This window comes from Sebastes fasciatus, chromosome 5 (assembly GCF_043250625.1).
Source record: "Sebastes fasciatus isolate fSebFas1 chromosome 5, fSebFas1.pri, whole genome shotgun sequence".
In the NCBI taxonomy this organism is placed as follows: Eukaryota; Metazoa; Chordata; class Actinopteri; order Perciformes; family Sebastidae; genus Sebastes; species Sebastes fasciatus.
In genome coordinates this window covers 5,734,788-5,753,691 of record NC_133799.1, presented here as the reverse complement: position 1 = coordinate 5,753,691, position 18,904 = coordinate 5,734,788, and the positions used below count along the sequence as shown (strand labels likewise).

The 18,904-nt window shown below is 38.0% G+C and overlaps 1 protein-coding gene across 1 annotated transcript; it reads left to right on the top strand.

Moving 5' to 3' along the window:
- Positions 1–11,730: 11,730 nt before the first annotated feature.
- On the top strand, positions 11,731–18,904 carry gamt (guanidinoacetate N-methyltransferase). The gene is made up of 6 exons (XM_074634686.1): positions 11,731–12,014; positions 15,748–15,893; positions 16,025–16,088; positions 16,718–16,785; positions 17,422–17,532; positions 18,661–18,904. Exons 1-6 carry the CDS (start codon positions 11,837–11,839, stop codon positions 18,799–18,801), a joined length of 708 nt encoding a protein of 235 aa, XP_074490787.1. The 5' UTR covers positions 11,731–11,836; the 3' UTR covers positions 18,802–18,904.

Genomic DNA, 18,904 nt, shown 5'->3' with positions numbered 1-18,904 from the left:
CTCCTATTTGCATGAATATGCACAACAAATTCCCTTCACATCCATCCATTACATGTCTGTTGCTGATCCAAGATGATCACATGACACCCACTCTGTGGCCGAGTTAATACAACACTACACAAGTAAAGTGACAAGCATTAAACGGTGACATTTACATCATGAAATGCAAATACAAGTGACAGAGGTGACACATAATGTGGTGTGATTAAATAACACCTTTCAGGCACAATGCCCATTAATTTCCTTTTAAAAATAGCTTGTGACGGGCTGAGTGTTCTGCACAATACAAAGTGTGTAAAAGTGTGCTCGTGTTAACAAGTCATAGATGCACAGTAAGCAATGAAACAGAAACATCTTCACAATCACATTTTCACTTACTGTCACATTTCTACATTACCAACAACACCCAATTAACTCTGGCATTAACTGGTTTTTACCAATTAAAAATGAGCCACATAACAGTTTTAGAAAGTAATTAAGTACATTTACTAAATTACTGTACTGAAGTTTGGGGTACTTGTATTCTTGTATTTTCATTTTATACAATTTTACACTCCATGATATTCCAAAGAAGAATCTTGCACTTTTTATTCCACTACATTTATTTCACCGATCTACAGTAGTTACTTGATAGATTAAGATTTTACACATAAAACACAAGATCAGTTCATAGTATATGATATATTGCTATTAAACTATAGAAAGCAGTTAAAATTAGCTCGACCTCGACCAACTACACCATCAAAGTCCTGCTTATATGTTAATGAATCAATGACAATGATCCAACAATACAATAATACTGACAGGGAACCACTTTGCACAATGAGTGATGTTACTTTTTATACTTTATTGTGTTTGCCAGTACTTTTTTGAATGCAGGACTTTTACTTGTAATGGAGTATTTTCATAGTGTGGTATTTTTATTTTGGTAAATTATCTTTTACACCACTGGAAATACATTATATATTGCCATTTGTAGTAGTGAATAATCATATACACTTACAAAACTTGCTATGTTTATTAATATTCTCTTTTTCTTTTGAGTTGCAGTTATTATTTGCTTCTGCAATGAAGCTCATGAGGATCATTAAAGTTTAATCACAAATTATCAAAATATCCTACTCTTACAAAAAAAACTTAAAACACATGCAGGACTGAGCTATATCGTCACATTCAAGCTTCTTATGTATTAAAATGTGCACAGAAACATTTGTTTTCAGGGTAAAACTGTGTTTTACTTTAGAGGGAAACTCATTGTGTTAGAGAAACAGACGGCGTGTTTTATAGAACAGCCCTCTGCTACACATTTCAGTTTTTGAATAGTTTAACATCCTATCATAGATGTTTTATTGAATTAATGCCTCAACACTTCCTGAAGGTTCAACAATACCAACAATGCCTGCATTCAAGTCAGATTTAGTGAAGAAATGTTCTGCCAGATGGGAGAAACCATTCATATCAGCCTCTACTGGTGCTAAGAAGTGGGGCTTTTTTCATAGACTCATATGTCAGACATTTTGGGAGATAATTAGGGATGTCAATCAATTAAAATATTTAATCCCAATTAATCGTATGATTGTCCATGATTAATCTTGATTAATCGCGAATTAATCACACGTTTTTTATCTGTTCAAAATGTACATTAAAGGGAGATTTGTCAAGTATTTAATACTCTTATCAACATGGGAGTGGGCAAATAGGCTGATTTATGCAAATGTATGTATATATTTATAATTGGAAATCAATTAACAACACAAAGCAATGTAAAATATTGTCCAGAAACCCTCACAGGTACTGCATTTAGCATAACAAATATGCTAAAATCCTAACATGGCAAACTGAAGCCCAACAGGCAACAAAAGCTGTCAGTGTGTCAGTGTGCTGACTTGACTACGACTTGCCCCAAACTGCATGTGATTATCATAAAGTGGGCATGTCTGTAAAGGGGAGACTCGTGGGTACCTATAGAACCCATTTCCATTCACTTATCTTGAGGTCAGAGGTCAAGGGACCCCTTTGAAAATGGCCATGACAGTTTTCCCTCGCCAATATTTAGCGCAAGTTTGGAGCATTATTTAACCTGCTTCGCGACAAGCTAGTAAATATAGTTTGTACCAATACATTTTCTAGCTCTTCACTCTAGCTTTAAAACTGAGCCTACTGCAGCCTCAAAAAGATTGATTGCGTTAATACGTTAAAGAAATTAGTGGCTTTAGAACGATTTTGCGTTAATGCGCTATTATCGCGTTAACTTTAACTTCCTTTAGTCGCAAGATCTTTGAGAAGATATCTTAATATAAAAACACCTTGTGTACTACTTATTTGTGAAAACTAGACCATCACATTCACACAGATGTTGTCTGTCCGGTCATATGCAAAGTCAAATAGCTTAATTCATGCAATAATTGTCTAACTAATTAACAATGCAAATAGAAATACGCAGGTATCCATTTTGGAGTATTTCCCAAGCTTAAAAGAGCTCCCAGTGGGTCCAATAATGAGATTCTTCCTATCATTCAGTGTTCTTGTTTCTCCTTATCTCTTTAATGTCTTTTTGGAGGACAAAATGAGGTCACACATCAGTGTGTCAAGATTTATAACAGACTCTCTCCACCGGGACTGGAGTCCATCAACACAGGGTTTTTTTAATTGTATGTGGGGGAAACAGCTTGATCACGTTTCTCAGAGGAGATCGTCTCTGTTGTTAATAAAGAGTCTAAATAGAGCAGGAGGAGAAGACAATGTCATGATGGTGTGATTACCTCATGTCCTCTGGATTGTAAGTATTCATTGTTTTTGTGTGTTTTAAACTCTGGTTATGTGTATGTCTATTAATTTAATTTGCAAGGGACTATAAACATTAACATTTCATGTATTATGCCAGAGTTATCGTAAAGCTAATCTGCAGAATTTACGTACAAAGCAAAAACAATAAAATGCAGCGTCAGTGGTCAGAGAGTTGAGTTTCAGTACACGTTTCAATTTGGCTTTTAAGCCACTGCTGATAGAGCTGCAACTCTTTATGTCGTCTGGTAGTGAGCCACTCAAACGTGTCGCATGTGACACAAATACAATGTTTTCTAATCAGTGGGTCATATTTTCTAACAATCTCATGTGGAAAAGTGCTACAGTGCTACAGTGATCTTAGCGGCACTCGACCTACAGGCAACTTTACAACACTAAAATATGGACAGACTATCATGATAGTCAATCTTAAATCATCAATCTGAGCTGAGACAACTGTCATAATACCGTAAAGCCAGTGGTGGAAGAAGGACTCAGATCTTTGACTTAAGTAAAAGTAGAGATGCCATTAAATAAAGATACTCACTAAAACGTTTTGAATTCTGTTAAAATGTTACTTAAGTAATAGTACAGAAGTATTATCAGGAAAATGTACTTCAAGAATCAAAAGTAAAAGTACTCATTATGCAGAATGGCTCCTTTCAAAGTGTTATTTTAATTTGAATTACTTTGCTATAGTTTTTCCTCTGTTTGATTTATTAGTATGATTTTGTGTGCCCCAATTGTAAAGCGTCATTGGGTTTCTGAAAGGCGCTATATAAGTCCAATTTATTATTATTATTATTATTATCATTATTATTATTATTATTATTATTATTATTATTATTATTATTATTATTATTATTATTACTATTATTATTATTATTATATTATTATGGATTCTGTTTTCATCACTGGCAAATACATAAGAGCATTTTAATGTTGTAGCTCGTCAATGTGAAGCCAATCTTAGATATTTTGTATGCTACTGGGTAGATTAGTAGTATAGTACTGCATCATGTACTATATGTTTTCTTTATGTAAATAGCCACTAGTACCTCAGTCAAATAAAGGTAGTGGAGTACAAAGTACAACATTTCCTTCTGAAAGGTAGTGAAGTAGAATGTAGTATAAAATGTAAACTAAAATAAAAGTACTTCAAAATTGTACTGAAGTACTTGAGTAAATGTACTTAGTTAAATTCCACCACTGCATGAAGCAGTGTCTTATATTATTTCTCAACTCTATTGGCTTTGAAAACTAAACAGCACCCTCTTCCTGTTGTGAGCTGCGCAGCAATCCAGCAGATTTCCCAAATCCAACTCTGAGCCGATGGTACCTCATCCACTGGGGGGGAAGACATCAACATGAGAACCTGTAAAATATATATATTTACCACCATTAATGGGTCAACAAGTTTTAGACAATCGGAGACAAGCTGGAGTAATAAAAGTCTGTTTTGCTGTGTGAATACTACAAAATGCTTACTTAGACGCGACAAGGATTGCAGTCCAAACAAAGATTACCAAGATCTTTGTTTTTAAACGATCAACAACATTTAATATGAAAGCAAAGTCTATATTTTTACAACAGCCCCAATAGCTTACTTATAAATAGAAACAAACATAAAACAAGGTTCTGTAAATAAACTGATATACTGACAATTCAGTGGGGTCAAAAACTGTATGTTACCGCTCTCCCTGCATGGGGCCCCTAAGAGCTCTGGCTCCCTGCCCTAATATAGTGATGGTAGAGGGGGAAACATGGGAAAAAAAGGGGAGTAACCTCAAGCAAAACTCCATATTAGATTTCTTATAGTTAAATATAATGATAAACTCCTTTACTACTTATTAAAGCACAAATAATTTAATAAACTGAATATCTAATGGGGCAACAAAAATAGAATTCACCATATTCTGAAATAAAGTATTTGGCTCCTCAAACACTCAGTGTTTGATAGGTCTTACATTATAGGCTATTTCCCGTAGTGGATATATTGCAATTTGGAAATAAACTCCCCATTTACTCATTAATTTGACAGAGCAATGTAATGTCTTCAATATCAAAGCTGGTTAAAACTGTACCTTCCACAGTCAATGTGATCTACACAGCAGTGTACAATAATCAAGGCTTATACCTTGATCAACAAACAATCCCAGTCTAGCTCAGTTATGGAAAACTGAAATCTGACCAACTACTGATGTATTCCTTCTTCACTACTGCAGCACATAGTATAACATCCGGTAATCCTCTCAAACTGCTCATTTGGCAGGGGAGCAGTGGTATCTCTGGTATTCAAATGGGATATGCAAATGATATTCTGAGTGTTTGTTTTAACATGCTTGGAGTATAATGGGTGGGGTTTACTTCAAGAGGAATAAAAGCCAGAGGGTTTAAACTGCTTATCTGTGACTGACAACTTGTTTGGATTGTTCTTCGCACTAAACCTCATGACCTCATGTTGAGATACAGTAGTTGACTGATTCAAATGCTTTAGTACCTCTGATTATTAGCTAACTGCAGTTGAAAGGAGGATTTGTATCAATGGTCTATGTGTCCGGTCATATCACAAAAAGACGAACATTGGTGCAACATCTCATTGCTACAAATTGAAAATGTCCCAAATAAGTTTTATTGTCACATTTTAAGTCAACGATAAATAAGCCACAGCAGATTGTGTCCATTGTCATAAATTTGGTGGATTTGCTGAAATCATCAAAGCCTGTTTATCAGATTAAAAACCATTTCACATCTTAATAGTAACTACCACCAGGGGGAAGGTGTCCATGACCTGTTTCAGTTGGAAAAGCATTTTTTTTTCGTAAAATATATGAAATAAATGTGTAATGTGTTTTTAAGTCCAAAACAATTTTTTTTCATAAACCTGATGGACAGTTAAACGTAATCCATAAATAATATGATGACAAAAAAGTTACCATATTTTGCTGACATTAGTACGACGGAGTATTAGGGCCACATTGAGGAAAAAACAAAAATCTGAGATTTCGAGAATAAAGTCATAATTTTAAGAGAAAAAATGTCGTAATATTATGAGAACTAGAATGGCACTCGGAGAGCGCAGACCTTCGCCAAGGTGCCTGACTTTAAAAACAGATCACAGCTCACAGCTGGCGGTATACCGTGAGGTGGTCAGCTTATTACTAACACGGTGTGTTTCCGTGTAACGTAACGTAACCTTTGCCTCTCTCATTCAGCAGCCTTATTATGTCTGTATAACGTTACATTACGTTGTCTCTCATCCTGTCATCTAGCGCTTTTTTCTTTCTCACCACAGACGGCCAGCAGCTCCCGCACACAAATCCACACACGTATCTCTCTGCTCGAAGAAGGAAGAGGCGGGGTCAGTCACACTGCGCATGTGTTATATCCTGTGATCATAATGCTCAGGCTGGACGTAATTCTTAAAAAGAATTCCTGAATCCGGACCATGATCCGGATCGCCACCAAAATCTAATGGATTGGTCATTGTGCCAAACCTCACCCTTCCAAAAAACTTCATTCAAATCCATCGCAAACTTTTGGAGTAATCCTGCTAACAGACAGACAAACAGACAAACAAACAAACAAACCAACGCCAGTGAAAACATAACCTCCTTGGGCCAAGGAGGTAATAAAGTCATAATATTATAAAGTAGTAACTTTACATGTTATTTTAGAGGGGAAAAGAGCAGCGTGCCGCTTGTGTGAAAATGAGGAACGTGGAGCAACTTGTGAAGTTATACTTTAGGTTTCACAAATAAAATACTTAATCTTTCGGCACATCAACACCACATTATCATAAGAATCAGGACCTTGAAAAGATTGTGCAAGAAACTGCGTTTATTCTAAAGAAAGAACCACACGGACCCGATGGGGGAATTGCCTCTTCTGTGGAGGAGGAAATTACTTTTTTTCTCGTAAAGTTATGAATTTATTCACAGAATATTACGACTTCTTGAAATTAGTATGACTTTATTCTCATGAAATGACTTTATTCTCGAAATCTCATATTTTTTCCCCCCTCAATGTGGCCCTAATACTCCGTCGTACATTAGACCTCATTTAGCAGGTAAAAATATAGTATTACAATACGCAAAACTGAACAACTTGTTATCTAAACTGACAACATGCTGATACTGCAAAGATATTTTTCCTTATCAAAGATTTACACAAGTTAATTCTTCACCAGATATTTTCAGTAACTTCTCACAAAGTTATTATTACATTTAAGAATTCATTTTTTAATGATAACCAGAGTTACTGTATATTACGTTCTGGGAGATTTCCTTCATATTTTTGTTTCTTTGACTCAACTTCTGTCAGTGAAATCTGTTGGCACGTGAATTGAAAAAAACAAGGGAACTCTGAACTGACTGATAATGAAATGAGGAATTTTATCTGATTGACGTTTTCTGCCCTTTGACTCTTGATAGCTGGACGTACCCTTAAGTTTGAGTTCGGTGGAGAAATGCTGAGGGCAGCAGCATGTTATATAGGGAGGGGGAAATGTGAAAGAGCAAAGCAGGAGAACTGTGATGAAATGGGTCATATGATAACTAGAGAAACATTGAGATACATGTGAGAGTCCAACAAAGAGGCAGTAGGATAAACTGCATGTTGTTTGTGCCCTTCTGAAGAAGATGATAATGTTTTAGAACAATCATTCCCAAAGACTGGGCCGATACCCACAGGTGGGGCGCAGGAGATTTTATTAGGGTCGCCCAATAAATTTGCAATTTCTTCCATTTTTTTGACACATGATGAAGTCTGAATGTTCATATTATTCTGATAATTGTAGCCTACTTATAAAAGTAAATCTCATATGAAAGGTTAGCGTTTGTTTTACTGATGAGAGGAAAAAAAAGAGAGCCTGTTAACTCCACCTAAATGCATTTATTTGATTAATCAAACGTATCTTCAACATGGCTTATTACCTATTCAAGACAATATAAGGTGATGTGGTAATATGGTCAGAAATGTTAATTTACGCATAAATTTGCTCTTCTCATGATTATAGATGAGGCCTTTTTTTAATTATGTCGCAATGGTTTGTCATTTTTAAAAAGTGGGTCCCTAAAAAACATTTTGGGGAAATATAGATAGCAGAAGAGTTTAACATCATGTAAGGTTTAAGAGTCACTGAGTGGTCTTTGAAGGTGTTGCAGGGGTTTTCAATGAGTTCTTCAAGGAGTAAATAAAACATGAAATAAATATTAGCTGGCAAAGTTTAAAGTATTTTTATTTTAATATTAGTTTGTTTTCATGATGCTGTTTAATATGAAATGTAGTTTTGTTTTGTTTTTATCAATTGTATTCATTAATTTTCTATGTTTTGGTGAACCTTGACAGGACAGGATAATATTTATAAAACAGATATAACAAGGACAATTTGGGTCTTGACATATATCTTTAGATACATTTTGCAGTGATTTAGACGTGATGTAGCTTTGAGAAAGCCTGATCGAAAGTAGAGAAGGAAATAACAGCAAAGGCTTGTTCACTTTTAGGTTTTAGTTTAGATCTTGGACCAGTTAACAGTCCCTGCCTACTGTTACCGTGGTGACGGGTCAGCGACTTGTTAATGTTTTGTAAGTTCGACTATGCATTGATATAAATGATATCCTTGCAGCCTACTGTACTTTAACTAACTGGAAATGATCCCAGTTAGGTTTCACTCTCGTCTGCCCAAGTGGTTCTGCAAATCAATACCAACTTTTGCCAAAGTGGGACAGCTAAATCTCATCGAAAGATCTCTGATGGGCTTTTAGGGGTCTGTGACACGACAACATTTGAGAACTGCAGAAAAAAAGCGTAATGGCTTATTGTTTCCCGTGTCAGAGAGCTGTGGATGCTGCATGAATGTGAGCTTCTGTGGAAATAAGTATTATTCAAAGGCAGTGCGTATGAAGAGCCTCGTGTAAGAGCGGTAGGTCGATGAAAACCTGCGATTTGATGAGGACCCTCACTGAAGAGCCGGTCCCACTCAGCTTCACCTAATGGGACTGAAGTGGATGATGGGTAGCTATAGGGCAGAGGGGCTGTGAAGATGATCAGATGATCCATTTTTTACCGTCGTCCCGTCTCATTGAGCAGTGAGTCATACAACACAGCCATCTAGTATTTTTTTAATATTCCTACATGGATCTATAAGGTCTCAGCGTTAACTTGCTCAATATCATTTTACAGCATATCCTGTTATGACCATTATACTCCTGTAATACACTTCTAGTACAGATCAGCAGTTTCTGTGGTATCAGTTGTAAATTTATAGTCACATTTGTTACACATTATGTTAGTTTTAAAGCCATCGGGGCTAGTATCCCTGCAGGAACCTATAATATTTGCACACCATCACCCAAATACAGATAACTAATACATTTTCCTTTTCATAAGAGCCCTGCATTTAGTTGTAGAACTGGATAATATATTTTTGTAGGAGAAAGAGTGGCAGTCAAACAGCTGTGGACTTGAAACAGGTGTATCTACAAGACAGTTTGAACTATAGTTCTACTACTTAAAGGGATTGTTTGTAACTTTCAGAAATGCTTGTTAACAGCGACACCTGTGGCCGTTAAGTCAACGAAAGTCAGCGCCGGGCTCGCGCTTGTGCTCGCTCTAAATAGACATGAACGAGCATCGCTCAAGACAGTGAGCCGACACTCGTCAGCTAAAACCACAATATCACTCTATATTTCACCTGCTTGGCAGTAATGTTAGCTGACCAGACGAAGGTCTCTCCATGAATCACTGCTGATCCTAGTGATGGCTTCTCCTGCCTCAGCCTCCGGGGCTGAAGCAGGAAGAGAAACGTTATCGTCTCCGAGCGCGTCCGCAGGGAGACACCAGCGTCCGGTCGGAGACGATAACGTTTCTCTGTGTGTGTGCCATCACTTCACAAGACACGGAAAACCTCTGTTGGTCTGGAGGAGCTGCAGCAGTTATTTCTGCATAAACGTCCACTGTACATTCACTAGATATTCTCAGAGCTAAACTAACTCTTCTGCAGTGTGGAGTGAGTGCGCATGAACGTGAGGTGGAGCGAGACAGCGAGAACGCGCGCGGTGTGTGAGTGAAGGCAAGCAGGCAGAGGAGCAGATGCTCCGGCCACACGCGAGCGCTCATGGGATCCCGACCCGGTAGATTTATACTTGTAAAAAGTTACAAACAGTCCCTTTAAGTTGCAGTGAACAGTATGTTAAAAACATTTATGGCAGTAATATCAATACTGTTTCTCATAAATACAGCAGCTTTTAATTAGTCTACGTACAGCAAAATCAGGCCAGGGGCGTAATAAAGGCTCTTTTTATGCCATATATCCAGTTCATCAAGCTGCATGATGTTATGCAATAGGAGCAAATGTATGTGTGAATTAGGTCCAGTGAAATGGTTGACTTCAGCTGTCCATGCTCAAAGAGCATGAAAAAAACAAAGAGCTCTCACTCTGCTGCTAGTTCAGTCTACGCCAAACAAGAAAACCATTTTACAAGACAGTAAATGAAGCTTGATTCAATTCACAACAAACCTGGAGCATTTGATTTGTGAACAATCACTCATGTTAATAAACAAATATGCTTTCTTATTTAAAAGAAATACTTTGTCATTTTCAGCTTATTAGGGAAATTGTTGCGCAGCAGTTGCAGTACAAAGTAGGAGAGAGTGCAAATTTGGGCTGTCGATCGATTAAAATATTTAATCGCATGATTGTCTATAGTTAATCACGATTATCTCTTCAAAATGTACCTTAAAGGGAGATTTGTCAAGTATTTAATACTGCAGGGTCACAAACCTTCTCATTTTACAGCTAAACAGTACACTACGAGATATTTCTGGAAACATTTGAGGCGAGAAATAGACATTACAGTAACAATATTTATTAATATTTGATCAACGCTGCCTAGTTTGACCGTTTGATGAGAGTTTGTGAGTGATTGACAGCTGCTCAGAGACGGCAAGGCTCCAGCTCGGCTCTCACTGCTTGTTTTCCTCCCGTCTGTGAAATCTTGCAGATGCCATTAGGAGCACCAGAGAGACACCAGAGGAAGATGATTTTTATTTTTTTATTTACCTGTCTCAGCCACTACTGTCCGGATATAGTGACTGTTTTATAAAAATTACTTTTTAAAATCATATTTGCTCCAATTCTACCCAATGCAGCTTTAATGGTATAAGGTGCATATCCAAATAAGTTTAATGGATTCACATTGCCCAGGGGTCGGCAACCTTTACTATCAAAAGAGAAATTTTAGGCAAAAAAAACAAACCAAAAAATCTGTCTGGAGCCGCAAAACATTTGATCATTGTGATGAAGGTAACACAGTTTATAGTCTAAGTATATAGTAAATAAATCTAATGCAGTGAGGGCCAAAGAGACAATGTACTACGGAATATTAGGGCCACATTGAGGGAAAAAACATCTGAGATTTACAGAATAAAATCGTAATATTACGAAAATAAAGACAACTTTATGAGAAAAAAAGAAAATAACACGTAAAATTACTACTTTATAATATTATGACTTTATTCTCATAATACGACTTTTTTCTCGTAAACCTTTGACTTTATTTTCATAATATTATGACTTTATTCTCATATTATGACTTTATTCTCGAAATCTCAGATTGAATTTTTTTTCCCTCAATGTGGCCATAATACGTTTTGTCGTACCATAGACCTACAACAATGATGAATAAAAATGAAAATGTAAACAAAAAAACTGTTATTATTATTATTATTATTTCCACTATTTCTTTTTTTTTTAAATCCACAGAGAGCCACTGGAGAGGGGCTAAAGAGCCGCATGTGGCTCCGGGGCTAGTTATTTACCACTGAGTGAACCATCCTCTCTACAGAGGATCTTGGATGCCTCCTCCTCCTCCTCCTCCTCCTCCTGAGCCTTTGACCTGTAGTGGAACTCCTGCAGAGTCAGCACTCATGATCCAGATATAAACCTCCGGCTGCTGCCTTTCACCCTCTTCTGTGCAGAGACTCTGTCTGCTAAACCATTCACCAGCACCCATACGACCACCAGCACCCTCCTCCATATCACAACAACATGAGCACCGCAGCTCAGCCCATATTCAACAAGGGAGAGGACTGCAAGGCCTCCTGGCACGACGCGAGCGCCGGCTACAATGAGACCGACACACACCTGGAGATCATGGGCAAGCCCGTGATGGAGCGCTGGGAGACCCCGTACATGCACTCCCTGTCCACCGTTGCAGCCTCTAAAGGTAAAAGTCGCAGTTTCAGGACAGACCATTACCGGACACCGTACCTTCTTAACATGTGTCCGATAATGGACTCATGTCCATAAAATAGCCCTTATGTGAGGGAGATTTTTTTTTTTTAACAATGTATTTAATAGGTTTTTTTTTGTTATACAAACATCAGCATTATTATGCAATAATGTGAGGGAGATTTACAGGTATAACAACAAGCTAATGTCATACATTATATTAGTTTTTTTGCGAACAGTTATATGCTATGTTATTCATATGTTATTATATCATTTAAAATGTTGCTGTCAGGTGAATAGCCTATAACCTCAATACACAACCAGTAGGATATATAGTCTCAATAAGCTGCACCTATAATGTATTAAATGAGCACTTGAGTACACAGTTTAACCTAAAATATGGAAAATTAAGAAATTGTGTTTTTAAAAAAAAAAGGTGAGGGACATTAAAAATGTAATTTTAATCTAATTTTGACTATCCTCATATTTACTTTACTAGAAAACAAAAAATAATCCAACAGCTTTTTATGAAAGCTGAAAAAACACAATCCTTTTTTAAACTATGCATTTATCTAAGTTTCTTCAGTAGTGTTTAGATTTTTGAGATTTTGTTGATACTATTTAAAAAAGGTGCGTTAATGGGTTTTTTTACACATATTTTTTTGCACGTCCAATAATGGACTCCTGCCCCAAAATAGCTGTTAAAGGAGATTTACAAGTATAACAACAAGTAAATGTCATAAATTATATATGGATTAGTTTGGTGAACAGTTTTGTGCCATTCATACGTTATTATATCATTTAAAATGTTGCCGTCAGGTGAATAGCCTATAACCTCAATACACAGAAATCTAGTAGGCTATAGTCCCAGTAAGTTGTAGGCTACCTCAGGGGTCGGTCTGCAAGATGTTTGATGGGCCGGCCAGGCCGGGGCACAGACTCAGAGAAGGGTGGCACATTTAAACAACATGTAAAAAGTAAACCAGTAAAAATGTACAGCCCTAGATTCAAGGTAATAATAAACTGTACATTGTTAATAACAAAATAGTTTATTTTGTATAACAAGGAAGGTAAAATATGCAACTTCATATGAAATATCAATAAAAAATAACTTACATTTGTACTGTCACCCTGCACTGTTCGAGGAAATACCTCCAAATGTGGTTGTTTTGGCCCATCTGCCAGTTACTGGGATATGCCTGGGAGAGAAAAGGGGATTCAGTTTTAAAACTACGAGCGATACATGGTTAATTTATAACATACCGTTCATTAAGTCACAATAGCAAGGATGCTGAATTCCTTATTAAAAAATGTTGTGAACTTCAGCTGGGTCCCATATTTCAGTAATATATTAGGTCATCATTAATGTTTGTTGAGGCTTATCAGACATTCAGACTCTGGAGAGGATGGCCACTTAGTTTCTAGGTGTGGCCCGCACCACTGGCCCTGGGCTACTTATTATGTATTTAATCAGCATACTGTTGTTTGAGAACACAGTTTGCCCTTGAATATGGAAAATTAAGAAATTGTGTTTAAAAAAGGTGAAGGGCATTAAAAATCTAATTAGAATCACACATTTTGACTTTCCTTATACACTTGTTTTATTAGAAAAACAAAAAAAAATGTTTTTTATGGAAGTTGGGAAAAATATAACACTATCCTTTTTTTAAAAATAGCCTATGCATTTATGAAAGTTTCTTCACTAGGGTTTTGATTTTTGAGATTTTGTTGATACTACTTAAAAAGGTGTGATAATGTATTTTTTTTACACATATTTGAGCCTTTTCCTTCATTTTTTGTTAAATGATCTTGTGGAGGTCACGTGTGAGCAGCATGGTGCTCAGAGCTGTGTGAGTACTACAGCAGCTGTTTCTCTACTCATGGGAACAGCCAAGACGTCTCCGGGGGGAGAAACAGCTCATCTGCTCTGAGCTTTATGTGAAAATAGACTGATCCACACACCCTCGCAGACAGGTGGGAAGGGACAAGCATGTGCACTGAAACTGTCTACACAACACTGTACAAATGCACATTTCTCTTGCACAGTTTAAAGGTTTGTTATGAAATATACGTGTATGAGACATGTAGTTTCACTGGGAAGGTTGGACACTGAAAATGCATTTTCTTATTTGCATTATGTCTGCAAATATATCCCAACATACTTGCTTGCCAGTGACAATATATTTGGATGAATTCTTAATTGCAAATCAATTTGATTGTTTCAATATTTACTGATATCCCTTCGGCAAAACTGACATGCAAAACCTTTGCCCGCCGTTACATGCAACAAATTTGAAAGTGACACATTTCATTTTGCACAGACCTATATAGGATGTAAAAATATAATTTTCTCATGAGAACTGTCACATGTCTCTGTGGAATTTTTTGTGCCTTATCTGAATTATTTCAGTTCTGTGCAGTTTGCTCTCACTTCTCTTTGAGTGTATACAAAAATGAATGAAATTAAAATGTGAATATTACACTGAGCTGCTGATAAAAAGGCTCAGTAAATCACCATGACGGGGGTCAAGCAAGACCAAATAGCCTTTACCCCTCATCTATTTATATGCTTCTCTGAAAGGAAATGAAACCCTTTGACCTTTCTGTCCAACCACATGTTACAACCAACTGGCGTTCCCGCCACACCTAACAGAGGGAGAAAACTTAAAGGAACAGTGTGTAGGATCTGGCGGCATCTAGCGGTGAGGTTGCAGACTGAAACTTCTGTGTGCCAAAGCGTGTATGAGACATGAAAACGCAAATGACTGAACGCTGAATAAGACATTTTAAGATGACCAAAATGTTATAATTAACTTTCATGAACTGAAAACACACTGTGAAAGGCTTAAAAAAGTTAAAGTTGGGAAAACTCCCAGACTGGACAACGCCGTGGTAGCGACCTGCCAATCACAAGGTAGCTACGCCCTAAAGCATACCCTGCTTTATGGTCTATTTGACTCTAAATGGGACCATAATTTACTAAATGAACATCATGCTGTATTGAAGAAGACTTGAAACTAGCGATTGAGACCATAAACTGATGTTTACAATGTTTACTGAGGTAATAAATCAAGTGAGAAGTAGGCTCATTTTCTTATAGACTTCTATACAATCAGACTTCTTTTTGCAACCAGAGGAGTCGCCCCCTGCTGGATATTAGAAATAATGCAAGGTTAAGGCACTTCAGCATTGGCTTCACTTTTCAGACCCGGATGTTGCCCACTGGTTGCAGCTGATTATATGCTAAAGAAAACATACTTATTACCATTATTTTCCATATCTGCCAATAGATCCCCCTAAAAGCTGCACACTGTTCCTTTAAACCTTAAACTTCAAAACTCAGAGTATGGTCTTGCTAGTCCATAAGAGCGAAAATAATGCTATCACTATGTTACTGAGCCCCAAACAACCTGCTTCATCAGAGGTTCACACATGAAGCCCAAAGTTATGAAACATTGTAGAGAGATGGATACGCCTGGCTGGAGTTGAACCCAAGATGTTGTAGTTACATTGTATGCGCATTAGACCACTGGCCAACAGAATGAACTTTCAATGGAAAATAAATGTCACAGTGTTTCATAGATATTCAGTAGTTGTACCACAAAAGAAGGGAAATACACAGTATCACAGCACCCAAGCTATCCACGGACATTTAGTCTAAACATCCTCTCTCTGAGCCAAGATTTATATTTTCTGATTATATAGTTTTGTTTTGTTCTGTCTGGTAGGCGGTCGGGTTCTGGAGATCGGATTCGGCATGGCCATCGCCGCCACTAAGCTCGAGTCTTACCCCATCCAGGAGCACTGGATCATCGAGTGCAATGACGGTGTCTTCGCCAGACTGGAGAACTGGGCCAAGTCTCAGCCACATAAGGTCACTACACCCAACTGCCAATATTATCTGCCTGTGTTTTTTTTTTTTATCACAGATGTGTTTGTTGCACTGCATGCTTGCACGTCTAGTTTACTGTTACTGAGTGAAATTGGTGTTCTATGTTGCTGCAGGTCGTCCCTCTGAAGGGCCTTTGGGAGGACGTTGTTCCCACCCTGCCAGATAACCACTTTGATGGTAAGAAATCAAACCAGACGTGTGGAGTTATTCAGCTCACAGTTTTGCTTGATGCACAATCCTGAGTTTACAGTTCACTATGTTTTGAAGAAAATCGGAGCAGACAGTTTGGTCCAAATCAAAGAAAAACACCTCCACAACACTGTCAGGCTGTTTCATCCCTTTACACTTCATCAAAATGTGATGAGTGGAGTATCAGTTACCACATCAGGGTAAAAAAGACATTACTGGGGCGACCTCTAGCTCACCCAGTAGAGCGTGCGCCCCATGTGGGCTGAGTCCCATGGCCCTTTGCTGCATTATCCCCTGTCTCCCCCCTTTACTGTCATTCTCCAGCTGCACTAATAAAAGCAATACAAGTCCTCAAAAAATTATATATATATATAAAAAGAGAGACATCACTGCACCCTAGTTTAAGTTACTGATTGCTGAAAGACAGTGTGAGGATGCATTCAAGGGTCCTCCACACTTCAGCCACTGGTGTCTGAGATCTAATGTTTGATGAACACACTATCCCATTTCTCTTGACGGATAAAAAGATATTAAGAAGCGATAAACAACACACACAGAATGCTGAATGATTTACATGTTGTGTGCACTCTGCTAACACTGTGTCCTTCCTCTCTCAGGTATCCTGTATGACACATACCCTCTGTCAGAGGATAAGTGGCACACTCACCAGTTTGACTTCATTAAGGTAGGTAGTTAAAACGTCCCCGTAAGTTACACAAAGTCCTGAAAAGATTAAAATTCTGGAGGAGGATAATCTCTGGATTCTTGAAATTGTTTGCATGAAGTGAGCCGCTGAGTGCAAAACCGTGGTAACGCCGTTCGCCTCACTCAAAGGCCATCCTTACCATAATAACACTACTTTAGGAACAACGGACGTCAGACGGAGGCTGGCGGTACCACGATTTGCACTCACCAGCTCACGTTACCGCAGTTCTACAAGCGTGTCGGAGACCTACGGTGGTATTCGGGTAACGTAAAAACGTGAAAGGCTCTCTCTAGAGCCAGTGTTTGGTTTGTCCGTTCTGGGCTACTGTAGGAACATGGCAGAGCAACATGGCGGACTCCGTGAAAAGGACCCGCTCCCTATATAGATATGAAGGACTCATTCTAAGCTAACGAAAACACAACGATTCTTATTTTCAGGTGATTATACACTAATGAAAACATAGTTATGAATGTTTTATTCCATTTCTGCTATTAGATCCCCTGAAATGTTACACACTATTCCTTTAATAACGTTTGAGTTAAGATATTGTGTGGTGCACATAATGTAGTCTTCTTAAGGTCATATCCCGATGATTTGGTCCGTGTGTCTCTGCAGGGTCACGCTCACAGGATGCTGAAGTCCGGCGGCGTCCTCACCTACTGCAACCTGACCTCCTGGGGCGAGCTGCTCAAGACCAAATACGACAACATTGAGAAGATGTTTGAGGTTGGTCGCCTTCATTACCTCCGCAAGGACATTTAACTGATCTAAAGCTGTATAACTTATTTTTACATTTAGCATAAAAGAAATCAACATATTTTACCATTATTAAACTAATAGGAAATGATACAATACGTGCACTGTTGGACGTCAATTAAACTGCAACCAGTGGGCAACCTTCAGTTCTGAAAAGTGAAGCAAATGCTTGAGTGCCTTAAACTTGCATTCTTTCTAACAGCCAGCAGGGGGCGACTCCTCTGGCTGCAAAAAGAAGTCTGATTGTATAGAAGTCTATGAGAAAATGAGCCTACTTCTCACTTATTACCTCAGTAAACATTGTAAGCATGAGTTTATGGTCTCACTCGCTAGTTTCAAGTCTTCTTCAATACAGCATGATGTTCATTTAGTAAATTATGGTCCCATTTAGAGTCAAATAGACCATAAAGCAGGGGATGCTTTAGGGCGTGACTATCTTCTGATTGACTGGTCGCTACCACGGCGTTGTCCGCTCTGGGAGTTGTCCGTGTTTCCGTCTTACAACTTTAACCCTTTCACAGTGTGTTTTCAGTTCATGAAAGATAATTAGCTCCGGCGTTTCCTTTGTGCACAAAAATCTAGTATTTTTTAGTATGCATACTGACTTTCTCCACTACGAACACATTACATAATTGAAACCTGCTTAGTATGTAGTGTTGAATTGGGAGTGTAGAAAGAGAAAGTACATTTAGGGTGTCTGATCTCTAAACACTAATCTACTAACCCTCAAAATGCCATAAGTTTGATTTCAGTGGAGAGTTTTAGTGGCGTGTTGCTGTAAATACAGTATCTTGCAATTTCTTTTGGCATAAGAAGGGTTCAAGTTACTGAATACTGACAGTCATAATACATATCAGTACTTGTAGAATCTGTACCCGTGAATCATCAACATTTGAGTGTGATCGTCCTTCCTGGCCTGGAACGTGTATTTCAACAGGACTGTTTAGATAGTTTAGTTTAGTGTTTGACATTTATCCATGTAACACAGCGCTGACTGAGTAAGTTCAAGGTCAACGATAAACAGGATCAGACTGGAGGGCCCGACAAACCCAGCGACCCGCCTCACACTGACCAGCTCCGTCTGTTAATGATTTTCAGGAGACCCAGGTGCCTCATCTGCTGCAAGCCGGCTTCAAGAAGGAGAAGATTAGCACCACCACCATGGACATTGGACCGCCCACCGAATGCAAATACTATTCCTTCAATAAGATGATCACTCCAACCATCGTCAAAGAATAAAGTCTGAAGACGCTGCTGCAACCTTTTTTTTTTTTACTTCCTATAATGTGCCTTCTCACCTGAACCTCCTCACTGTTTATTATCAATAAACACAAGTCCATCC

Bases quoted from the DNA above. Each gene is read 5' to 3' on its own strand.
- gamt (XM_074634686.1), top strand. From the start codon at position 11,837: ATGAGCACCGCAGCTCAGCCCATATTCAACAAGGGAGAGGACTGCAAG. The intron at 16,089-16,717 runs GTAAGAAATCAA...TTCCTCTCTCAG, and splicing joins GCCAGATAACCACTTTGATG to GTATCCTGTATGACACATAC. The intron at 16,786-17,421 runs GTAGGTAGTTAA...GTGTCTCTGCAG, and splicing joins ACCAGTTTGACTTCATTAAG to GGTCACGCTCACAGGATGCT.